At 47.3% G+C, this 26,732-nt stretch overlaps 1 protein-coding gene across 1 annotated transcript in view; it reads right to left on the minus strand.

The window, feature by feature from the left end:
- The window catches only part of LAMA3 (laminin subunit alpha 3), a 331,820-nt gene that overhangs the window by 124,782 nt on the left and 180,306 nt on the right, over window positions 1-26,732 (minus strand). The window contains exons 16-21 of the mRNA XM_075584995.1: window positions 19,953-19,999; window positions 18,548-18,647; window positions 16,994-17,046; window positions 14,269-14,374; window positions 9,401-9,500; window positions 7,375-7,531 (exon numbers count right to left, since the gene is read on the minus strand). Of these exons, the coding sequence (XP_075441110.1) occupies window positions 7,375-7,531; window positions 9,401-9,500; window positions 14,269-14,374; window positions 16,994-17,046; window positions 18,548-18,647; window positions 19,953-19,999 (563 nt within the window). The remainder of the gene's footprint in view (window positions 1-7,374; window positions 7,532-9,400; window positions 9,501-14,268; window positions 14,375-16,993; window positions 17,047-18,547; window positions 18,648-19,952; window positions 20,000-26,732) is intronic.

A 26,732-nucleotide genomic window follows, 5' to 3' on the forward strand; every position in this document is an offset into this window, starting at 1 on the left:
GAGAGGGAGAGACTGAGAGGGAGAGACTGAGAGGGAGAGACTGAGAGGGAGAGACTGAGAGGGAGAGTCTGAGAGGGAGGGTGTGTGTGTTTGTGTCTGTCTGTCTGTGAATGAATACAGACACCAACCCACAGTCAGTCAGTCACCCAAGTGTCAGTCAGTCACCCAAGTGTCAGTCACACACGAGTCAGTCAGTCACCCACCCAAGTGTCAGTCACACACCCCGTCACTCACACACCCCCCACACCCTCTCTCTCTCTCTCTCTGTCTAGTTAAAATTATGCCCCCCCCCCCCTGAAAACATTTCTGCGGACGCCCATGGATAGCATGCATGCTTATCATCTGCCACACCCCAAAGGCGGATGCCTGAAAGAGTTCACCAAGAGCACCTTCATTTCTGCCCAGCACCAGCACCCAAAGTGCAAAGGGTTAATAACTGCCTGCCAAGGATTCCCTGCTCCACTAGTCAACCCCACCCTCTGCAATGTTTATTGCCCTGTGCTTCAGGACTGGGATCCTACAGCTGAATTCAAGCACAACCCTTTAGTTTATCATCGTGGTGATGCGTTGCCATCACAACACGCCATCACGTGACGCAGTGACATCGCGGGAGCAGGGTAGGTAGGAAGGTGAAATGCCGAGCCATATTTCACCTTCAATCTACCCCTGACTGCACCTGCCAACATACGAAATGGCAAACCACATATATAACGTAATGATTCAGGTCTCTCTCATTTTTGGCTTGGACTACTTTTGCCTTGCTGTTTTTCTTTACCTCTGCTGTTTCACCATCACTATTACTGTACCTCTATCCAGAACTCCCATACTGTCTCACCCAAACTAGCCTTCCTCATATCACATTCTCTACTGATATCTCCCTCATTTTACTCCATCCGCTCCATCTACTTCTTACTTTCCATCGCATTCATGTAAAGAAATCCAGAAACTCCCTCTCCTACTCTACCTTCCTCTCCTTACTAATACTTCTGTTCTGAAGGGACATGTCCCCTAATCCTAGCCCCATTCACATACCAATCCTTTCCCTTCCTCCAAGCTGCACATTTCAAATAACACCCCCTATTCCGTCCCTCTCATTCTTATTCTAAGCCTGCGCTTATAGCACCGTCGCTGGCGACGCTGATGTCATGCTGCGGTTGCTGGAAAAATCAAATTGAAGTGACTTCCAGCGATTGTGACCAAGCCGTCGCGCCGCGCCTACTATAAGCGCATGCAACAGCGTCAAAACGTTCGTTTTGACACTACGTTGCGTCATCATCGCCAGCACTTTAAGCGCAGCCTTAGAAGTTCATACAGTCTGGATCTTTACTCTCCACGTGTTTCATCTTGCTGCCATCTATTACCTCCCTAGACCAAATTCCCAATTTCTTGCTAACTTTGCAGTTTGACTTCATCGTTCTTCTCTCCTGACACATCTACGCTTATCTTGGCATTTGTTAACATTCCTATTGACAACACCAATGTCTCTGCTGCCTCCAAACTTCTCTTTTTAACCTCCTCCTTTGGCCTCTCCAGGTGGATTACTGTACCGCTACTACTCACTGTGATGAACACTCCCTTGACCTCGTTTTCTCTGGCATCTGCTCAGTCTCTAACTTTTTAAACTCTCCCTGATACCGACATCCTGACCTTTTGCCCGCTCCCCCTTTTGCAAAACCTAACTCCACATGCACATATATATTCCGATATGCTCAAGACCCCCCTTCAATTTTCCACATCATTAGAGCCCATTATCTACACTGGCGACACACTTTATTCGAGCTCGGCTAGTCCCACGAATTCGGGTATACCCGGGTGTATTGAGGTTTGTGACTGTTTTCTGCCCGAGTACATTGAGTTATTTTCCAAGCAGGGATTGAAGCATTTTATTCCCGCTGGCTGCAATACTGCACAGTATATATATATAAACTGCATTACAATTCATGAATTTATGCCATCTGGTAGACACGCGAAGCATTGCAGCCTATTAAATCCTAATCATTATCATTTAACAGATCAGCCGCCCATCAGCCAGGCATGAACCCAGGCTGGGAAGGCAAATGCAACGGGGCTTGTCAGAGGTTAGTAGTGGCTTATTCCAGGTATCTGCCAGGTACATACCGGGTATTTGCTCGAATAAAGTGTGTCGGTGCAGTATACATCTCTGTCCTTTCCTGACCTGCCACTCTCTCCGTACAATAGTACACTTTCATTAGCTCTTGATATCAGCTTAATTCACTTTGTCTTCAACTCTCCAACTCTCTGCTCGACTCTCTGCAATCGGATTTCCGCCCTCTTTTCCTGGATCTTTCTGCTGCCTTTGACACTGTTGATTACCCCTTCACACGTTTCACTTTTATTCACCTCTGTGATACAGCCCTTTTCTGTTTCATGTCCTACCTATCTAACCGCACCTTCAGTGTTTCCTCCTCTGGTTTCTCTCCCCTCCCCACTCCCCCTTTCTGTGGGTGGCACCACAAGGTTCTCTCCTAGGTCTCCTCTTCCTGTCACTCTATACCTCTTCCATTGGTGAACTAATACACTAATTTGGCTTTCAGTATCATCTCTATGCTGATGACACACATTTACCTCTCCTCTCCGGACTATTCTTCTCCCCCTTCTCTCCCGTCTTATATCGCCAATTGCTCTCCTGTCTTATATCGCCAATTGTCATCTCCGCTATCTCTTCTTGGCTGTCCCACTGCTACCTCAAGCCTAATATGTCTAAAACAGATCTCCTAATCTTTTCTCCTGTTACCCGTATACCGAGACACGCAAATCTGTATGTGAATTTTCGTAATTTCGCATTACTTGAAAAGGACAAAAATATTTGTGACAATCTGCCACTTTTGACAGAAATGTACCAAACATTTTTAACCCATATCGTAAAATAAGTCTCTCTCTCTATCTCAATAGCCCTAGTTCAGGTTCTGGATTAAAAATATTTAGCAAATTAATGGTGAAACCGAGAAAACGTTTGTGTAACAAAATGGTAAAATGGTTCATTAACTTAGGTGAAAATGTTGCCCATCTTTAGGCAACAACCCAAGACTGCTGCCTAAGGGTCAATCTTTGACTTTACCCTTTCCTTCATTCCTCACATTCAGTCACTCACCAAGTTCTGCCACCTCCCCCTACAGAATATTGACACCTTAATTCAGGGTTGCGCAAAGCTTTGACCCTGCTCCCCCCCCTCCCTTCTCACCTCTCGGCTCGCGCTCCCCCTCCTGCAAGGGTCCGGCGTCAAATGATGTCACAGGGTCATGTGACCCATGGCGGCATTTGACGCTGGTTACCATGGCAACATGTCGCCGAAGATCAGGTAGGAGAAGCTGCAGAGGCCTCGAAGGCATTTAAGTGCCTTGGGTGAGAGTGCGGGACCTCTGTAGCCGCTGCGCCCCCCCTGGAAATTCTCGCGCCCCCCCTGGGGGGTGCGCCACCCACTTTACGCACCCCTGCCTTAATTCACTCACTCGTGTCTCAACAACTGGAAGTTGCTTCTAGTTGGTCTTCCCCTCATCCAACTGTCCCCACTCCAGACCATCCACAATCCAACTTCTGTGGAGTTCCTATTGAAGTTATCATCTCTGGATGTTTTCTATATCTTCCTATATCTTTAAACATGGATGTATACTGAATATCTGGACTAACATTCTGATTCAATTATTCACACAGGTATATCTGTCTGAGTTGAATTCTTCTATCAATTTAACCTCAATTGCAATAGAACTTATATCTAATTCACAACTCCTTGGTATGTTTCCCTGAGTTGAATAGGCAAACCCCTCCTTAATTATTAATCAAGTGAATGTGTTTAGAGTATTTAAGTGAGTCTATTTTGGCAGTGTAACATCTTAAGTGCCACATATGAAGTGTCAGTGTTAATATTGGAGTTAGAATTGGAGGTGAAGACTACAAGAGGAACTGGACTCTGCACTTCTACAACAACAACCCGGAAAATGTGGGAACTTGACTTTCTCAATGCTCTGACAATTTGTACACATCTATAGACTCAGTTTCTAATCTGCTGCTTAATCTTCCCTGCGACACTGCCCGCCAGACCTGATTTATACACCTACACCTATACATTTATGCATTTTTTGGCATAGCCTTGTGGATCTAGTGCTCCGTTTTTTCCCCTCCTTTGCTACATCTTAACCTCCAATACCTGGGAACTCTCTCCTCCTACCTATCTCCCTGCATCTCATTATGCCCTCCCTATTTGCTGTTTTCTCGCTCCTTTGTAAACTTGTCTCTTCTACCAATTTCCCCACACTCCTCCTGTCCACATTTCTTTATCTCGTCTTCCCTCCACCTATGCATGTGCCCATACACTGTACCACTATTTACATACCTCTTTCCCAACAACTTCTACACCCCTAACTAAAGAGCACCCCTACAAATCCTCTATTCACTTCTTTCTCTCTCTACTCCTTCTTGCTGCTGGGGATCTCTCTCCTAATCCTGGACCCTGCCATAAACACATCTGCTCTCACCCACGCCCCCATGTAACCTCTTTCCCTGCTAATGGTATTAACCCATCTAATTTAATAGCGACCAATCTTAAGCTCATATCGCAAAAGAAACATCCCAATAGCCTGCACTCATGGCTACTATCCCACATTCAGTCACTCCTACAACCATTGTGGCCAAGCGCTGCCATCTCCTGTACTTATTCCCTCACCTGCTGTCTCTGTAAGTCCGCCAACATGCCACTTAGATTGTAAGATCTCCGGGGCAGGGATTTCCTTTCCTTCTGTCTATTGTATTATTATAATTCCCTGTACTCTATTGTCTTTGTGAAGTGCTGATATATATATATATATATGTGTGTGTGTGTGTGTGTGTGTGTGTTTAGCGGGGTACACATATATATATCTGTGTGTGTGTGTGTGTGTTTAGCGGGGTACCCCATGGCTACAAAATCTACCCAGTGGGCTGGCAGTAAACCCAGGTGTTCACAGGTTTGGCAGTAGTTATCATGGGGTTTCCCCCTTCATCCTTTGGTGCTGCGCTTGAGTGACAGCAGGGGGTGGCATATGCTATTGTGGCTGGGCCAACGGGATGCCCGCCCTCTGGCTGTACTTAAGGGCAGGACCACCCTGCTAGTGGGTTGTTGTCCTTCCCCATAAAGGCAGTGTAGACGGACGTTCACAGAGGTACACAATTGGAGACTTTTATAAGGTGAAATTATAATAAGGCTTTATTGTGCCTTTTCCTTTTCATCAGGAAATCATCCAAACACGGGGGGGAGAACAACGCTTCTATTCACTTGGGAGTATCTCTAGTGAAAATACCATGCCTTTAATTCACAACTCCCTAAGTCAAGCATGTCTCGCAGGCCCAAAACATATAGCATGAAATAAGCAGATATAAGCAGTCTCTTAATAATGAAAGTCTTATCTGTTAGCTGCTGTAGAGTAAGCTTCTCTGCTCTCCTGGAACCGCACCCGTGCATGCACAGAAAATCAGCATCCAGGTTTAGAAGTCTTATTTGGTGTCTTGCAATCAGCTATGCTGTGCAGAGCTCAAGACCGGTCAGCTCCAGAGATATGCGTTCTCTTGGTCAGTGTCTCCTGGGAGACTCAAGAACACTGCTCTGTCTCCAAAGTTCAGCTCTCAGTCAGAGCTAAGGAGTTACTTCCTGTCTCAACAGACAGGCTTTGGTGTTTATTAATTGACTACCAGCAGTTAACCACCACACTGCTAGATTAAAGGCACATTACTTGAACAGGGATTACTCCCCTGTTACAGGCAGGTCACGACTGGGAGCCTGAGATCGGGGCCTTCCCATGTGCTCTTCCCTCCGGGGAGGAGTAGAGTGACTATACCTCTGCCTCTGCTAGGGAGGTGGGGAAGATCTAGGACGGCTGCGGGTGCCCTAGGCCGATAGTGACTGACCAGGGACTATCTCCGGTGATATCTGAGAGAAGAGACTGTGATCCGGCAGATGACTGCTGAGTACCTGTATCACTGCAATAAGAGTAGTAATAAATCCGTTCCTATTTTGCAATATACCTCCTGCCTGGTGTGTGATCTAATTGGGGGGAGAGTTACAGTTCTACCGTGCGAGATCGCATCAATATCCCTGGAGCCTACGGCAGATGGAGGCGCTGCACTGCTAAGTATTACGTGGGGTATGGGCCCCAGAAGCCTGTTTCTGTGTCCCAAGGTTACCGCGGGCGACTCAGCCCTCTTGTTACCAGCAGGTATGCACCACAAAAACTCAGTAATGGCCCCGATATGCAATTGGGGGGGGGGAAACACCGTTACATATATGTAACACCCCTATCCCCAACCGGCAGCAGGGATAGGGTGTACAATGAAAAATGAGATAGAATAGTCTTTGTACATTGACAGGGTTTTCACCTGCTCAAAAGGGGTTTAGCTCAGCGGCTACCTTAATCTTCTCAGTGTTTGTTGGTGAATTTGTGTCGGCTTGTAGTAAAGGAGTTAATAAAAATAGAAAGGCGCCAGTAACTTTATAATTTGATCTTTATTTGACATAGCAGCATCTTCATCAACAGGAAAAGTCTTCACTCAGTCTTGAGACCCCAGCAATTAGCTTCCCCATGACTACCGGCTGGTGATGCTCACTCTCCTTAGAGCTCTTGCATACCAAGGACTGATCAGGGGATTTAACTCTGATGGCTCCTGTCATAGACCCCTCTAGTAAACTAGGTAAGGGAACCACTCCTTCTAATAGCATGGATCTACCAATGCCCAGATTCCCCCCCCCCCCCCCACCCCAACACTGGGAACTTGCCCTAAACTAGAAAACAATAAAGGTGTTATTTGCTGCTTCACAGGCCAGGAGAGCCTGGAGACCTCCCTGGAATCCTCCTAGGTCTTACAGGATCTTCCCGATGTTACATGGGGTCTGAGGATAAAAGGGTGGGTCACCACCTTTTATACCTGGACGAGGCCCCCAGTATCTGGGCAGAATTACCCGTTGCCACTTGATCACACCACTGAGCATATGACCCTCTAGTAGCTTCCAGACAACCACAGAGCCTAAGGCTGCGCTTAAAGTGCCGGCGACAGCGATGCCGTGTCATAACAAATGCATTGCCGCCGTCGCGTGCGCTTATAGTAAGCGCGATGCGACGACGCGACGGCTTGGTCGCAATCGCTGGAAGTCATCTCAATTTGATTTTTCCAGCGACCGTAACCTGACGTCACGTCGCCGGCACTATAAGTGTAGCCTAACGTGTCTGGAAGTGCAACATTTAGAAACATTACAGGGACTAACTCATGTCTGGCCTTGTGAGAGCTTTTAACCCAGGGCACTACCTGCAGCTACCAGGCCGACATGCAGGGCAAAGGAGCATTTTTAGCAGGGTGCTACAAATACAAATGTAATCATTAATCACGTACTTGTATGGAGGTCATCTGGGCATAACCTCGCCAGCTAAAGTCTGGAAATTCTGTAGGATCATATCCGAACCGAACTCCTCTTCCAGTTGTGGTTGTGCCATCCTCAATCTCGAATTTCATTTGATAGAGGTCAGGGAAGTAATAGTTTGCCTTTGGCCTAGAATAATACATTGCAAAATAGGATACTTTTTAACCAAAACAAATATCCGTTTTTCATTTATTAGGACAGAAGTTACGTCGGGCGTTTGTAGAGAGTATAAATTAGAATACTACGGTTACACTTTTATAATGCACTAATAAAGGTGCGGCATGGCCAATGTAAACAAATACCTGGAACAGGTAATATTATACATCGCAGGCTGCAGTAATCCTGTTGCTGACCCCTGCGGCGCAGAACTAGTTAACAACCATGTGAGTGTCTGACACATACTAATCACATTTGTGTAGAGGTAATGTCTTTACAAGTGTCTGAAACGGCTGTGATAAAGAAAAAAGGTGTTTCCCCAATTCTGGCCCATGGAAGGCTCCAGCACTTTCCAATGTTTATTAGATAAAAGATTTGAAAAGAGCAAGTTCAAGACACACAGCTTGTAGAAATCCTTCCTCTTCCTCCAACAGGAGGTTTCCTGAGCAAGGCGATTGCTGCAGACTTGGAGCACTTGTTAATTAAGAAATAACTCAGCAGCAAGCTGCCGCTTGTGATGTCTGCAAGCTACACTATTATTATTATTATTATTATATAGCTACTTATCTCAAAGTGAATCACACGTTGACTGAAAAATGTGGAGCGCTGATAGGAGACAAAACAAAAGAACTGTCTACCGCAGGGCTGGCCAACTCCAGTCCTCAAGGGCCCCCAACAGGTCAGGTTTTAAGGGTATCCCTGCTTCAGCACAGGTGGCTCAATCAGTGGCTCAGGTAATGACTAAGCCACCTGTGCTGAAGCTGGGATATCATGAAAACCTGACCTGTTGTTGGCCCTTGAGGACTGGAGTTGGCCACTCCTGGTCTATAGTGCTATATATTGGAATACACTTTGGATGGCACATGAAACACTGAGATTGCAAATACCAGCTGCAGCAATGTGAACACTATGGACCATGTGGAGATATTGATTAATATGCTCTTATCATTTCTATCTGAGCGCATTGATTAATGTGCAGACCAAAGTGTATTCTAATACAGGGGTGCGCAAGCTTCTGATGCTGCACCCCCCTGCATTCACTCCCTCGGCGCTCGCGCCCCCTTACTGGCCTGTCGGAGTCAGCGGGGTCCTGTGACGTGACATCACGCGTTACCGTGGCAACGGGCGTCAATGCCGGGTCAGTTGACGCCGCGTTGCCATGTCAACATGTCACCTGAAGCCGGCTGAACCACGGTAAGTTCAGTTGCAGAGGCCTCACGCGATCCCCCGGCATTTAATATAAATGCCTTGGGGAAGAGCACGGGGCCACTGCAGCCACCCGTGCCCCCCCCCCAAGAAAATCCTCCACCCCATCAACCCCCCAGTTTGCGCACCCCTGCTCTAATACACTACACTAGAGCCTTCTTTTATTTTGTCTCCTAAGAGCACTCCACATATCTTCAGTCAACCTGTGGGGAGGGTCCCAGGAGAGAAGCAGCATGGAGTAATCAGCATGTTACATTCTAGATCAGGGGCGGACAACCTTTTTATCAGATGTGCCAATAACTGCACTTATTACTGTACTTATTTTATCACTAAACTTGATTCTACATTTTGGAATTGATATATGATAAAATAGTGAATTATGTTTGGTGATATTTCTGTTTAACTGTTCTTTAGCACTTTCAAAACAATGGTATAATGGAAGCGAATGGCACAGCTGCATTACTCCATTCAATGGTAGAAGGATCCACTACAGATTTTGCTGTTATTATGTGTAGTGTCCAGTGTATAGGCTTTGCAAAGAATGATACTTAGTTCACTGCCAGAAACAAATAGATGAAGACAAGAAGTTATGCAAGAAATGAAAAATACTTTTCGCTCAAAACACAAGAATCTTACTGATTGCAGTTCTTGCCCTCGATGTTATTTCTGCAAAGGCAAGTTCCTGAAGACTCTGAGCACACACGACTGACAGCTCCCCCCACGTCACACTGACAGCCTGCCACAGAAAGAAGATGGTAGAATTCTTCAGCACAATGCAAAATCCTCACATGTCATAATGTGTATGTCAGGGTTGTCTAACATGAACAGCAGGGTTTAGTCATTTCAATTCAGTATGAAAGCATGTTCTACTTGTCAGCGCAAGAAACATGTAGCAGTAATATTCCTCAACTTTTTTCAATACATATTTCCTTCAAGTACAAGCATAAAAATGAAAGGTAAAAACAACTACAGTATATACAGTATGCAAAACACCGCCTGGGCATTCTTCTGCCGAACATCACCATTGAAGTCTAAGGGGATCTTTGGCCCAAAACAGCCCAGTACGGCTCCTTCAGAGTATACTGTACAGCATTACCCTTTAAAACAGCATTAAATGTTTGCATACATTTATGACCAAAACTTTATATATTCATATTCAACATGATTCAAATGCAGGTAGTAAAGCAACAATACCTTTTGACGGACCAGCATAGACTTAATTAACACATAAGCTTTTCCGACATTTTCAAAATCCATCAGACCTTTCAACCCTGAGACCACATGAGAGGGTAAACATATTTATCTACTATATATTTCTGAAAGTGTCCTATGTGTCCGGGTCTGTATGTGTCTCCCTGTGCCCCTCCCCGTGTCCCTAGCGGCAATCTCATTGGACCTTGGGCCAGGCCAATGAGATTGCTCCCTTGGGCCGCCCGCCCCCGCACACCTCTCATTGGCCTGAGGCGGAGTGAAGGGCACACACACACACACACACACACACACACACACACACACACACACACACACACACATCACTATACACACATCACTATACACACACACACACACACACATCACTATACACACACACACACATCACTATACACACACATCACTATACACACACATCACTATACACACACACACACACACACACACACACACACACACACACACACACACACACACACATCACTATACACACATCACTATACACACACACACATCACTATACACACACACACACACACACACACACTCACATCACTATACACACACACACACACACACACATCACTATACACACACACACACACACACACACACACACACACACATCACTATACACACACACATTACTATACACACACACACATCACTATACACACACACACACACACACACACACACACATCACTATACACACATCACTATACACACACACACTTCACTATACACACACACACACACACACACACACACACACACATCACTATACACACACACATCACTATACACACACACACACACACACACACACACACACACACACACACACACACACACACACACACACACATTACTATACACACACACACACATATCACTAAACACACACAACCCCCCCACACACACGGTGTTACATACATTAGCGGGGCTCACAGTGTTAGCAGCACATCTCCCGCTCTCTTCCCCACCGGTCCCGGAGGCTCCGCCTCTTCCTCCGGCTCTCCGTTTCCCGCGCTTTCACCCCCCCCCCTCCACGTGGGAGCTGCCGGACGGGTGAGGGAGCGGCCGGACGGGTGAGGGAGCTGCCGGACGGGTGAGTGAGCGGCCTTCACCTCTCCTCACCCCCCTTCACCTTCCCTCACTCACTTCCCCGACACCCCCCCCCCCCCGGCGCCGCTACAGTCAGCGGGGGAGCGGAGTGAGCGAGCGCGCGCCAGGGACACAGCGGGGGAGCGGCCACAACACGCTGCCTCCCGCCTCAGATCCACGTGGGAGCTGCCGGGTGAGGGAACGGCCGGACGGGTGAGTGAGCGGCCTTCACCTCCCCTCACCCACCCCTCACTCCACTTCCCCTCCCTTCCACCTCCCCTCCACTTCACCTCCCCTCCACCCCCCCCTTAACCTCCCCTCCACCCCCTCCTTAACCTCCCCTCCACCCCCCCTTAACCTCCCCTCCACCCCCCCTTAACCTCCCCTCCTCCTCCCCTCCACCCCCCCCCCTTCACCTCCCCTCCACCCCCTCCCCTCCACCCCCCCTTCACCTCCCCTCCACCCCCCCTTCACCTCCCCTCCACCTTCCCTCCACCCCTCCCCTCCACCCCCCCCTTCACCTCCCCTCCACCCCCCCTTCACCTCCCCTCCACCCCCCCCCCCCTTCACCTCCCCTTCACCTCCCCTCCACCCCCCCCCCCTTCACCTCCCCTTCACCTCCCCTCCACCCCCCCCCTTCACCTCCCCTCCACCCCCCCCCCCTTCACCTCCCCTCCACCCCCCCCCTTCACCTCCCCTCCACCCCCCCCTTCACCTCCCCTCCACCCCCGCTTCACCTCCCCTCCACCCCGCTTCACCCCCGGTTCACCTCCCCTCCACCCCCGCTTCACCTCCCCTCCACCCCTACCTTCACCTCCCCTCCACCCCCACCTTCACCCCCCCTCCACCCCCACATTCACCGCCCCTTCACCCCCACCTCCACCCCCACCCCCCTTCACCCCCACCTTCACTCCCCCCTTACAACCTCCCACCTCCCCACCACCTCCCCCACCACCTCCCCACCTTCCCACCACCTCCCCCCCTTCCCACCACCTCCCCCCCCTTCCCACCACCTCCCCCCCTTCCCACCTTCTCCCCCCCTTCCCACCACCTCCCCCCCTTCCCACCACCTCCCCCCTTACCACCCCCCCTTCACCTCCCCTCCACCCCCCCTTCATCTACCCTCACCCCCCCTTCACCTCCCCCCCAGCCCCCCACCTCCACCCTTCCCACCTACCCCCTCCACCACCCCTTCACCTCCCCTCCGCCCCACCTTCACCTCCCCTCCACCCCCCCTTCACCTCCCCTCCACCTCCCTTCACCTCCCCTCCGCCCCCCCTTCACCTCCCCTCCGCCCCCCCTTCACCTCCCCTCCGCCCCCCTTCACCTCCCCTCCGCCCCCCCTTCACCTCCCCTCCGCCCCCCTTCACCTCCCCTCTGCCCCCCCTTCACCTCCCCTCCGCCCCCCCTTCACCTCCCCTCCGCCCCCCCTTCACCTCCCCTCCGCCCCCCCTTCACCTCCCCTCCGCCTCCCTTTCATCTCCCCTCACCATCCCCCCCCTCACCACCCATCCTCCTCACCTCCCCTCCGCCCCCCTTCACCTCCCCTCACCACCCCCCACCACCCCTCCGACCTCACCTCCCCTCCTTCAATGCCTTTCGTCCGCCCTCCTGCCTCTGCCTTTCGCCCACCCGCACTTCTGCCTTTCACCCGCCCACCGCTCACACCCCTGCGCCACACAGCCGCCGCACGCACTCAACAGACACCCGCCACTCGACACACACCCGCCGCCTCTCACCCACCCCACACACTCGACACACACCTGCCGCATCCTGCCCCTACGCAACAATATCACTGACCAGCTGTCACCCGCACTCGCCACACACCCGCCGCCTCACACCCTAGCAGGACCCCGACCCACAGCCAGCACTCACTACCCATGCGCCACCCGTACTGAACACCCACCTGCCGCCTCACACACGCTCACACCCTAGCAGGACACACGCCTCACATTTTCACATCACTTATGTCACCAAAATATACATTGTACTGTGGTGTGTTTACTATAAACCATTTTTAAACAACATCGTATTACATTTTCTTCCATCTTTCTTTTCAACATTATTATCCAACCTTTCCAACAAATAGTCACCTATTGTTCCACCATTTATAAATAATACTACCTATTACGCATTTACATCCCGGGCAACGCCGGGTCTCTCAGCTAGTGTTGTATATTTTAGCCCCGTGCAGGAGCAGAGTGTAATGTAGACGAAAGAGTCAGGGTTCTGATGACAGTGTATAAGAGCTGTACTCAGCAAAGGGTAGTTTCATTTAACATAGCCAGACAACAAACGACAGAGAAGCCCAATGTTACATCCAACATGACAGAAATACACAGTAAAATACTTATATATTCTCTTGAAAAAGGGTCATTTAGTTTAACCCTTTGGCCAAAGCGTTGTAAGCTTGCGAGCCACGACAAGGCAGACACCTGTTCGCAAGTCCTAACACTACCAGATAAAATACTAATATACCTCTATTAGGATTAAAATTCTCATTTACCTCTATTAGGAGGGAGAAAGACCACAGTGGGTCTATATTCAGCAGAATGAAAGGACCTACTAACTTGGGAAGTGGGGAGGGGCGGGCTTAAAACCTGGGAAGGAGGAGCCACTAACCTCCAACAGCTGAAACAGCTATGTTTTGTTAACATAGCCAGACACACTGGTTTGTGGGTGATCAATTTAAACCATTTTTTCCTCATCATTAGGACAATGACACTCAGTACAGGGCAGTCTTGTTAATATTGTAGTCTTGCTCTTTAAATCCCTTTCTCCTCTCCCCATCACCCACTATATCGTCTCTTAAGCACTGACACCTCTCCCTTGTGGTCCAGCTCTCTTGAAGGCTTCTGTTTCAGAGAAGTGAGAGGAGTAACACCATATTACCAAACCTGGAGACTGGATAATGTGGCCACACTTCATCTGGACAGTTTCACGTCCATGTAGTAATTACATCTATAGAGAACTCACACTTTTGTCCATCAAAAAGCATCACAACCTCAGCAAACAATGCCGTTTTCTCCAGGACCATTCTGACCACTACAACTCTCTGAAACAATAGCAAGCTATACACATTCAGCTCTGCATAACAAAATGGCAGGAAATGTCATCGTGCAGGAGAACAAGGCAAGGTTGAAGAAGGAGATTGCGTCGCTCACATCACTATTATGCACAGATACCTTTGCAGCCGAAATAATTCCTGTCTTCCAGGTAAAAATAACCCTCGTTGCACGTATCACAGGATGTGCTGCAAACATTAGGCTTACAGTGACAAGCTCCTTCCATCTGAAAAAAAAAATGAAATACAATTAGATGCTAAAAAATGTTGACATTTTCTTTTTGGTTTTATTGTATATACAAAACTACACTTGCATCACCAGGTAGAACATAGTGTAATACAAATAGTTACAAAAATAACATCAAATCACAGATTACATATTGTAGATGTTATATATTGAAATAATTTTAACATGGCACACGGCACAAGGCACACACAGTCTGGGGTGGGAGAAGTCCTACCACACATCTAATTAAAGGTGTGACGGTTCCACTGCTAAAGTTAAATGTCCAAGGTAAATTCTGAGATCTTTAAACCAGCCAAGATATTTCCTTCCAAACAATACCCTGTCACATTGAGCACAATGTTAATTGAGACTAAAATGTGTGTTTAACATATACATTACTCAGAAATATTTCATTTGTTTAGTGCTCCGAGATATTTGTCTGTGCAACATGTGAAAATAATGTATTCTTGGGAGAGGTACAGTCTGCAATTCAGACTGCTGGAGTCTCATTACATAAACATTTATAGCTATAATAAATGTAATTGTGTGTTCAGAGTAGACTACTCATGCCAACAAAGTGGTCTGTGTTTTAAACAAACTATATTAACAATATACAGCATGGCGTGTCAGTTGCTTAATGTTGTGTTGTTTAAAGTCTCTGCAATTGGTTCTTAAACCTGTCCACAGGGCCAGGAGCCAGACCAGCTGTTTGGAATTACCAAATAAATATCCTATTCATATGCACTCAAAGTACATTCACCTGTGTACATAATGAATTGGTTATGTCTCAAGCCTGGTGTGTTTAAGGATTGCAGGTAAAATGAAAACACGGGCACGCACTAGTATATACAGTAGAGTCGATTCTTATTTGGTCACCATTCAGACGCCTCTGGTGCTGATTCATTCTCACGGTCCCACTGCTCAGTAACGTGAAGGAAAAAGCAACCACACTACAGAGTTGGTGATAAAATAGCGGGTTAATTGGTGTGTATTCACATCTCATGTGCACAGACTATGTAAACACACAACACAACTTTTTTTGGGGGGTGGGGAGGTTTGGGGGCTAAAATGTTGTGTTGTGTGTCTACACATTCTCTTCACATAGAGTCTGAATAAATTCTAAGGAACTCCACTGTTTTGTCACCAACTCTGTAGTGTGATTGCTTCTTCCTTTACTGTTTTGGATTGAGCACCACTGGCCTATACTATGTGACACAGTACGTCTTGAATTTTAGCAATATCACATAAAGGATCACTCCCCTGTAAATAACCCCCTTTTTACAGGACTATAACTGAGATGTCTCAAAGATAAACTATGCTATTTTCAGCTTTGGAACACCCCCCCCCCCCCCCCCCTGGTTTCTGAAATACTTACCAGTGAAGTTATCTGTATTTATTCCTGGTTTTTAAAGGTTTTAAATGGCTGGAAGTTGCAACCAATGATGTTGTGTCTTCCTGTTGGCCGGAGGGTTGGCAGCCATTTTGTTTCACATGAAGGGAGATTTAAACACTAACTTCACTGTTAACTACCTTAGGAACACATGTTGAAAATGTATCATTTGAACCCTGTTGGCTGTCAGAGGGACTTAACATGAGAGTGAAGGGGGTAATTTGCTACACAGTAATGAAATTTAGTTTTATTTTAACATAAAAATCCTACAAGTCTGAATATTTTCCCAACCTTCTTCAACCTCATTTAAAGGGACAGTCCCCCCTCCAACGAAATTGTTCTAATGATAGTGACATCCTAGGACAAAAGTGGCCTAAGAGTGGCAAGTTTAATAGGTTAAATATCGCTGGATAATGCCTTTCTCAAATCAATCGGTCAAATATAAGTATTCTTAAAAAAATGTGTTTTTAATTTAACTTTTTTATGGTAAACAAATATTTTGGAGGGTTTTTAAAATACTGTATCTACAATTTCTGCTACTCAAACACGTTTAGACTTTTTTTTTTTTTTTGCAGAGTCAGAAATGGGGGAGGGGGACCCCGGAGAGGAACTGAGCAAATTTTAGCTCCAGGGACACCCATTCCTCGAGATATTTACCTTTTAATGTGCCAGTGTTTCTGTTCCCTTTTGGGAAATCAATATGGCTGCCATCCTCACTCCCCATGAGCCAGTAGAAAACGACAATGTCCCCAGATCTTTTTGATGAGCCCGGCAGCCATCTTAGATTTTACTTTTATCTTACTGTTTCATATAAATGTAAATATCTCGTGAACCGGAAGGTGCCCCAAAGCTAGGAATAGGTCTGTTCAACTCCGGGGCACCCCATTTCTAGTTATGTAAATAAAAAAAGAAATTTGAAAAAGTGGGGGGGGCGTTACTGCTTTAACGCCACATTATGTCTCTTGCACAGTGTCATTGAAAACGGCACCATTTACTAATGCAAACTTTGATAAAGTACATCCTATTATGATTGTTATGTTATGTGTTTAGCACCTTATCTCGTAACTGCTTCAAGGAGTATTGCCTTGATATATTGATGCAAACTAAACCAACGTGAACTTGATTCACTAAACATCAATTGTAATGCTCAAGTGCAACACTGGATACATCCCCATGAGACTTTCGTATAAAGATATATGATGCAAACGAAACAGCACAAAAACACATTACCTGATGACATTCTCCAACACCACTTACTGTTCCTTTGACTTCACAATTGCACTCTGGGGGAAAAGGAAGAGGAACACGCTTATACAGTATGAACACATAAAAGCACTGTACCATACTTTTAAAATATACAGTACATGTGCATTTATTTTTTTATACAGCTACAGCCACCAAACGTTCCAAGGAGTCGCTGATACATCTTTTACATTTCCAGCAGCTCAGGGGAAGCTGCTAGTGTGTGATAAACCCAGTGTATGAGAAAATGGAGGCTGGAAATATTTGTGCTATCCAACAAGAACTAGGAGCCAGAGCAATCACCAATCAATCACCAATCAATCTCAGTGCACTTTGGCCGTCCAATGATAAACAAAATCTCAAGGGTTTACGTCTGCAAGGGTTTACAACACCAAGCTGGATCGACAGTGGCCACAGTTACTTGTATGTATGTATGTATGTATGTCTTTATTTGTATAGCGCCATAAATGTACATAGCGCTTCACAGTAGTAATACATGTCATATAAATAACAAATATAAATAACAGATCATGGGAATAAGTGCTTCAGGCATACTGTAAAAGTAACATTAAGGAAGGAGTCCCTGCTCCGAGGAGCTTACAATCTAATTGGTAGGTAGGGAGAACGTACAGAGACAGTAGGAGGGAATACTAGTAAGTGTGTCTGCAGGGGGCCAATCTTTGTGTCATGTGTCCATGATTATCCAGTGCTACTCATATGCTTCTTTAAGCAGATGTGTCTTAAGGTGGGTCTTAAAGGTGGATAGCGAGGGGGCTAGTCGGGTATTGAGGGGAAGGGCATTCCAGAGGTGTGGGGCAGAAAGTGAGAAAGGTTTAAGGCGGGAGAGAGCTTTAGATACAAAGGGGATAGAAAGAAGACATCCTTGAGAAGAACGCAAGAGTCGTGATGGTGTATAGTGAGAAATTAGGGCTGAGATGTAAGGAGGGGCAGAAGAATGTAAAGCTTTAAAAGTGAGCAGTAGAATTGAGTGTGAGATACGCGATTTAATCGGAAGCCAGGAGAGGGATTTCAGGAGGGGAGATGCGGAGACAGATTTAGGAAAGAGTAGAGTGATTCTGGCAGCAGCGTTTAGGATAGATTGTAGGGGAGACAGGTGAGAGGCATGGAGGCCGGACAGCAGGAGGTTACAGTAATCAAGACGGGAGAGAATGAGGGGCTGAGTCAGAGTTTTAGCAGTTGAGTAACAGAGGAAAGGGCGTATCTTTGTGATATTGCGGAGGAAAAAGCGACAAGTTTTAGAAATGTTTTGAATATGAGATGTTTTTACCTGAGAAAAGACAAGAGATGAGATGAGATGAGAAGCAGATCAATGGTCCCAACTTCCTTTTTTAAACTTCCATACTACTTTAAAGATTTCTACTTAAAAGCATTTCTGCTTAAGAGCAAAGGCTGCTAGCAAAGGCTGCAAGCCACCTCATTTAAATGTATATACTGCAAGAATCTGTCCATGCTGTCTGGAATCGGGCACCATTCAGTGTATTGTAATTGAAGTAACTTCAGTCAGTATGTAAGAATCCTTACCGATACAGCCCATAGGATTTTCTCTAGCTAAATCCCAGTATAATGGTTTGCAGCGGTTACAGGTTAAACCCTCAACGCGTGGTAAGCATTGGCAGTGGCCCTGAGGACAAAGGAAAAATAAACACACAAGTTCATGTACCGTAAAACAAAACAAAACCTGATGCCAAGTAGTACATACACTGGGTTGTTAATAAGTGCATGCTTACAGCATTCTGCATTCTTAACCTCTTGTCATGAAATAAATTAAATTCATCAAGAATCTTACGCTAATAAACATGGAGTGACTGAAAGCTGTTGACTTAAAAACTCCAATATGTAATCATTACAAAATTGCCTTCTACAAACACTATTTTTATGAACACGTTCAATAAAGTAACATTTGCAATGTTTGTCCCTTGTAAGCTTAATGATTTGAGTAGCCCGGATACTCATGCTGCCTTATTGTATTGTGGTGATACATGAAGGGGCTTATTCTATATACTGTACGCTGATACACCTGATTAAGTTCAAGTGGGAATTTTTGCCTGAAAAATACCTGACTGGCCACATCGGATATACAGTAAAATAAACCCCTAAGTGCCTGAATCAAAATGTTCCAAAACAGCTGATAGCAGTAAGTTTGGCCCAAAACTGCCTGTCGGGTCAATGACTGTTTTTGGCTGATTCCAGTGTAACCAGGCGATTCAGAACATATTAAATGAGGCCCTAACTCTGTTTACATTTCTTTACCAAAATACAGTAGCTCCAAAGTGCTTAATGAACGATAAAGATATGTAGCCAGATTTACTGTCCACGGAGCTGTGGCATGAAAACAAAAATGCTGCAGCTCTGGGGACAGTAAAAACCATGGCTGCCTGCGGGGGGAGGGTGGGGTGGGGGGGAGCGGTGTTCTTCCTAATGGGACTCCTTATGGAGACATTTCCCGCTGCCGTGCCGAGAGAGTCGCGGTCAGGATTACGCGGCTTCCCCTGGCAGCGAGGACCTCTGTAAAACATCAGCTATTTTCACTGTCAGAATTGTGAACTACAATGAAACCTTTTCTATGTGAGCAACAATATGACATCAAATGTTTCATACGCCGTGCTGAGGACATACTGTCTAACATAATTGATTGGTTTTTTTTGTTTTTTTCCATTATATGATTTTCAGTTTTGGTCCCTGTCCTACCACACTTATGAATAGTTTGACATTGAGTAAGACTATTTTGCTTCTTGTTCATTCCTACATAAAACAATGAACACATTTTTCTAATAAAAGCACAATTAAAACAGAAAATATAAACGTTTTGGGCAGCAAATACGATCTGGGATTTTTTTTTCTCTCTTTTGTATTAACTTACACAAATTCAGTTAATTTCCTTATGGGACTAAGCCCTTCACATCACCAAAACGGCAGTGCTACTTACAACTTGAGAATCCATGGTACCAGCAGGGTCACATTCGCCATTAAAACCTTTAATGCAAAAAAAAAATATGTAAGGAATACAAATAAACCAACCAAAATGAAAGATCCATAACAATTAACCAGTCAAGAGCCTACAGTATAATGCATGCTGGCCCCTATTTTACAGCCCGGTCTGCTCCTTGTATTGTATTGTATTGTATGTCTTTATTTATATAGCGCCATTAATGTACATAGCGCTTCACAGTAGTAATACATGTGGTAATCGAATAAATAACAGATAATACTCCTGGGTGAGTGCTTCTATAGAGCACTGAGAGGAGATCGAGTTGGTTTCCACATCCCTCACATTACAACAGGATTTAGTAGCGTCTATATTTCTTCCTTCTTAACAGCAGTTTTGTCAGTTTTCCTAAGAGCATGGGATGGTCCGTTGGAACAAAACAAAATACCAGCCTATTTTCCATGACAATTCCTGAGACACAAGAATAGTTAATTGTTTGCTAGTGAAAGCACTGGATGGGAGCCCAGATTTCTGCACTATGGGGGCACCATGCCAAAGAAACATTTTGTGTGAATCAGCCTTAGTGCCCGGAAAAGCAAATAACCCCAAAAGGTACTTGTTTCCTGATCTGTTTCAATAATGGGTAAATAAGAAAGCAACAATTAACCCAATTAGTACTGGTGGTGCCTGCCAAGCACTGGAGAGATGGGGATGATGTATCAAGGCATATTATCAGCAAAATGTATGCAAATTGTGTCATTTTCATCCTGTGTTTTTTTTTTTAATCAATGTATCAGGGTCTTTGCTCTAAGATTTGCTCTGTGTGCGACAGCTTGCGATTTGGGAAATCTCAATAGGAGGAGTATTCAAGTTTGCATTTCCGTGAATCTATTTTTTATCTTGTAATTGCAATTAAAAAAAAAAAAAAATCAGCCATGTGAGGTGGACAATTTGCATTAAATGTAAGAAACACTTTCATACAGCTGATGCAATGCAGCAACACAAACCTCTATCCTCACTTTTCTCACATTGATACATCTCTCCCAATCTGTTGCAGGACTATTCAGCAGTGAGGTGGTCAGAGAAGCTAACAGTTGCAATACCTTAGAACAGGGGCGGCGCAAACTTTTTTCCCTGTGCCCCCCTGCCGACGGTCTCCTCACTCCCGCGCACCCCCCCCCCCTCACCCCCACTTACCTCCGCTCCGGCGTCATGACATCACGTTGCCATAGCAACGTGGCGTCACTGCGTAATTTGACGCCGCGTTGCCATGGCGACGCGGGATGGAAGCCGCCGGAGCCAAGGTAAGTAAAGCTTACAGAGGCCCCGCAGCACCCCCGGCACTTAATTTAAGTGCCTTCGGGAAGCGCGCGGGGCCTCTGTAAACCCCGCGCCCCCCCCCCGCAGGCAGCCTCGCGCCCCCCCAGATTGCGCACCGCTGCCTTAGAATACTGTTTGTCTGATAAAACAGCCCAAGATGTTAAGCAATATTTTCTCTTCAAACATTATGCAACAAAGCTATTATTTTTGTTACTTTAGTGCCGGCTCCTTAAAAAAAATGCTGTTTGTTTTGGCAAACCTTGCTATTTCTACAAAAAGACATGTATGTCTCCATTGCCGTATCCAAATAGTCTTCCATATGTACAGCAAATACAAATACCCCTTGAGCACATTCCCGTCTCAAACAGGTCTGCAACCCTGCTTCTCCCCATTATCTCTCAGGCTGTGATTATACCAAGAGCTTCAGTGTAGCAGCGCTTATTTGTGGTTTAGGCCCGTAATATAGTGGGGGTGCGGCGCTACACCGTGAACGCGCGCGGCAGTTACAGTTGGCTGTGGTTAGCCAGCCATTGTATGCTAGGGCCGCGCACGGCAGGGAGCGTAGAGCCGGGCGATAGCGGGGAATACTCAGAAAAGTAAGTATACGCGCCGCTGCTGCAATGTATGTATGTGTGCATGTATGTGTGTGTATATGTATGTATGTGTGTATGTATGTATGTATGTATGTATGTGTGTGTGTGTATGTATGTGTGTGTATATGTATGTATGTATGTATGTATGTGTGTGTGTGTATGTATGTATGTGTGTGTGTATGTATGTATGTGTGTATGTATGTATGTATGTATGTATGTGTGTGTGTATGTATGTGTGTGTGTACAATGTTAATAAATAATTTATTCCCAACGTGTCTTTTTTTTATTTTAAAAATCTTAATATATAAAATCAAAGGTTGGTACTAGCTGCGGTGAATGTGATTGGTCCGTGGCCATCATTGCCCAAGAGGTACGCCCCACTGTGACACACACCGCCCACACGACTGTCATTGGCCAAAACTTACAAGTACACTGACATCACTGACACACACCTACTTCACTGTCACACACTTCCACTGACAGCATACCCCCAAAGAAGCCCTGCAGAGTCATTGGTAAGTTCATCTCACACTCTCACCCCTGTGTGTAGACACACAAAAACACACACACACACACACACACACACACACACACACACACACACACACACACACACACACACACACACACACACACACACAATGCCCACTCTCATCCCATCATTATATATGCCCACATACCCACTTTAACATTCCCCTTTTTGTATATGAACACTTTATATATGCCCACTTTCACATTCCCCTGCACACACACACACACACACTTTCTCACTTTCTCCATCCTGTGTAAACAGTTCAAATCATAACCGACACAGCACAGACTTTACATATTAATATGCACACTTTCTCACTTTATCCATCACTTTATCACTTTCTCCCTCATGTGTAAACACTTTAAATCATCACCGCCAGCTTAACCTACGCACTTCATACTTTTTTTATCAAATGGCCGCAGCAGCAACTCACATGTGCGCTCCGCACATTACCTACGCACAACACCAACTGACATGTGATCCGCTCAACTACTACATTATTCTCTACTTCCCGCATTAAATCATCACCGCTACCTTTCAAATGCCCGCACAGCAACACTGGAACACTCTACCACTTCACTTTCTATCATAACCGCCACCTTTACCTACGCACTTAATTATTATATTGTTTGATAAAATGCTCCGCACATTACCTACGCACTTACCAACACTTTTCTAAAATGGCCGCTGGCCGCAACACCAAATCACATGTGCTCCGGTCAACTAATAGCCGCATTCAATAATCACCGCTACCTTTACCTACAATTCCCGCAACACCCTACTCACACTGGAACACTGTACCACTTCATGCCGCAACACCAACTCACATGTGCTCCGGTCAACTAACAACATATTCACTACTTGCCGCATTAAATAATCACCTTTACCTACAATGCCCGCAACACCCTACTCACATGTGCGCTCCGCACATTAAATACATGTGCTCCGGTCAAATGGCCGCTGCCCGCAACACCAACTCACATCTGCTCACGTCAACTAATAAACAACAACTGACATCTCCGTTATCCCGCACCACCATGTCGCTATGCGCTCCGCTTAACACGATACCTTTGTCTATTGGCTCAGGCTCAACTACTACACTATTCTGTACTTCCCGCATTAAATCATCACCGCTACCTTTCAAATGCCTTTCAAATGCCCGCACACCAACACTGGAACACTCTACCACTTCACTTTGTATCATAACCGCCACCTTTACCTACGCACTTAATTCTTATATTCTTTTATAAAATGGCCGCAACAGCAAGTGACATGTGCGCTCCGCACATTACCTACGCACTTACCAACACTTTTTGTAAAATGGCCGCTGGCCGCAACACAAAATCACATGTGCTCCGCTCAACTCATACAATATTCAGTAGCCGCATTCAATAATCACCGCTAACTTTACCTACAATGCCCGCAACACCCTACTCACACTGGAACACTGTACCACTTCATGCCGCAACACCAACTCACATGTGCTCCGCTCAACTAATTAAATATGCACTACATTACCGCAACACCAACTCACATGTGCTCTGGTCAACTAACAAAATATTCACTACTTGCCGCATAAAATAATCACCTTTACCTACAATGCCCGCAACACCCTACTCACATGTGCGCTCCGCACATTACCTACATGTTCTCCGCTCAAATGCCCGCTGCCCAACTCACATGTGCTCCCGTCAAGTAATAAACAACAACTGACATCTCCGTTATCCCGCACCACCATGTCGCTATGCGCTCCGCTTAACACGATACCTTTGTCTATAGGCTCAGCCACAAGATGCATGTGTCGCTCAATTAAAACTTTATTAACACAACATTTCACTTCTGCACTCCGCTCAACTGTTACATGCACGCTGTACATGGACGCACCTTTATTTCACTACAGTGCCCGCAACAACAAGTCACATATCCTTACTCTTCAAACACCACACCACCCACCCCCCCAAACACCCTTACTCTTACCACCCCCACCCACCCTTACTCTTACCACCCCCCCACCCTTACTCTTACCACCCCCACCCACCCACCCTTACTCTTACCACCCCCACCCACCCACCCTTACTCTTACCACCCCCACCCTTACTCTTACCACCCCCACCCACCCTTACTCTTACCACCCCCACCCACCCTTACGCTTACCACCCCCACCCACCCACCCTTACTCTTACCACCCCCACCCACCCACCCTTACTCTTACCACCCCCACCCACCCACCCTTACTCTTACCACCCCCACCCACCCTTACTCTTACCACCCCCACCCACCCACCCTTACTCTTACCACCCCCACCCACCCACCCTTACTCTTACCACCCCCACCCACCCACCCTTACTCTTACCACCCCCACCCACCCACCCTTACTATTACCACCCCCACCCACCCACCCTTACTATTACCACCCCCACCCTTACTCTTACCACCCCCACCCACCCACCCTTACTCTTACCACCCCCACCCACCCACCCTTACTCTTACCACCCCCACCCACCCACCCTTACTCTTACCACCCCCACCCACCCTTACTCTTACCACCCCCACCCACCCTTACTCTTACCACCCCCACCCACCCACCCTTACTCTTACCACCCCCACCCACCCACCCTTACTCTTACCACCCCCACCCACCCACCCTTACTCTTACCACCCCCACCCACCCACCCACCCTTAATCTTACCACCCCCACCCACCCTTACTCTTACCACCCACACCCACACACCCTTAATCTTACCACCCCCACCCACACACCCTTACTCTTACCACCCCCACCCACCCACCCTTACTATTACCACCCCCACCCACCCACCCTTACTCTTACCACCCCCACCCACCCTTACTCTTACCACACACACACACACCCTTACCACCTGCACCCACCCACCCACCCACCCACCCACCCTTACCACACACACCCACCCACCCTTACTCTTACCACACCCACCCTTACTCTTACCACCCCCACCCACCCACCCTTACTCTTACCACCACCACCCACCCACCCTTACTCTTACCACCCCCACCCGCCCACCCTTACTCTTACCACCCCCACCCGCCCACCCTTACTCTTACCACCACCACCCGCCCACCCTTACTCTTACCACCCGCACCCGCCCACCCTTACTCTTACCACTCCCACCCGCCCACCCTTACTCTTACCACCCCCACCCGCCCACCCTTACTCTTACCACCCACACCCACCCACACCAACCACACCCACCCTTACTCTTACCACACACATCCACCCTTACTCTTACCACCCCCACCCACCCACCCTTACTCTTACCACAGCCACCCACCCACCCTTACTATTACCACCCCACACACCCACACTTACTCTTACCACCCCCACCCACCCACCATTACTCTTACCACCCCCACCCACCCTTACTCTTACCACCCCACCCACCCTTACTCTTACCACCCCCATCCACCCTTACTCTTCCCCCCCACCAACCACCCTTCCTCTTCCCTCCCACCCACCCTTAATCTTCACCCACCCCCACAACCACCCTTACTCTTCCCCCAACACCCCACCCACCCTTACTCTTTACCCCCCCGCACTTAGTCTTCACCACCCCACACAACAACCCTTCCTCTTCCACCCCCCCCACCCAAACACCCTTCCTCTTACCCCCCAACACACCCTCCCCCCCAACAACATCACACACCCTTCCTGTTCACACAAAATCTTCCACCACCCCACAACCAACCTTCCTCTTTCCCCCCCAATCACCCTTCCTTCCCCACCAACATTAATTTACACCCACCCTTTATCTTCACCAGCAACACACATCCAGCCTTTCTGTTCCACAACCACCCACACACCCTTTCTCTTCCCACCCACACCCACCCTTACTCTTTCCACCCCCAACCACCCTTACTCTTACCACCCCCACCCACACTTACTCTCCCCTCCCCCCACCAACAACCTTCCCCCCACCCACCCTTCCTCTTCCCCCCCACCCACCCACCCACCCTTCCTCTTCCCCCCCCACCCACCCACCCACCCACCCACCCACCCACCCTTCCTCTTCCCCCCCACCCACCCTTCCTCTTCCCCCCCCCCCACCCTTCCTCTTCCCCCCCCCTAAACCACATATCCTTACCCCCACAACATTTATTTCCCCACCACCACCACCCACACACCCTTTCTCTTCACACCCCCCCCACCCACACACCGTTTATCTTCCACCCACCACCCACACTTCCTATTCCACCCCACCAACCACACTTCCTCTTCTCCACCCACCCTTCCTCTTCACACACCCACCATTCCTCTTCACCCACCCCACCCTTCCTCTTCCCCCACCCCACCTCTTACAC

Source organism: Ascaphus truei, chromosome 2 (assembly GCF_040206685.1).
Source record: "Ascaphus truei isolate aAscTru1 chromosome 2, aAscTru1.hap1, whole genome shotgun sequence".
Classification (NCBI taxonomy): Eukaryota; Metazoa; Chordata; class Amphibia; order Anura; family Ascaphidae; genus Ascaphus; species Ascaphus truei.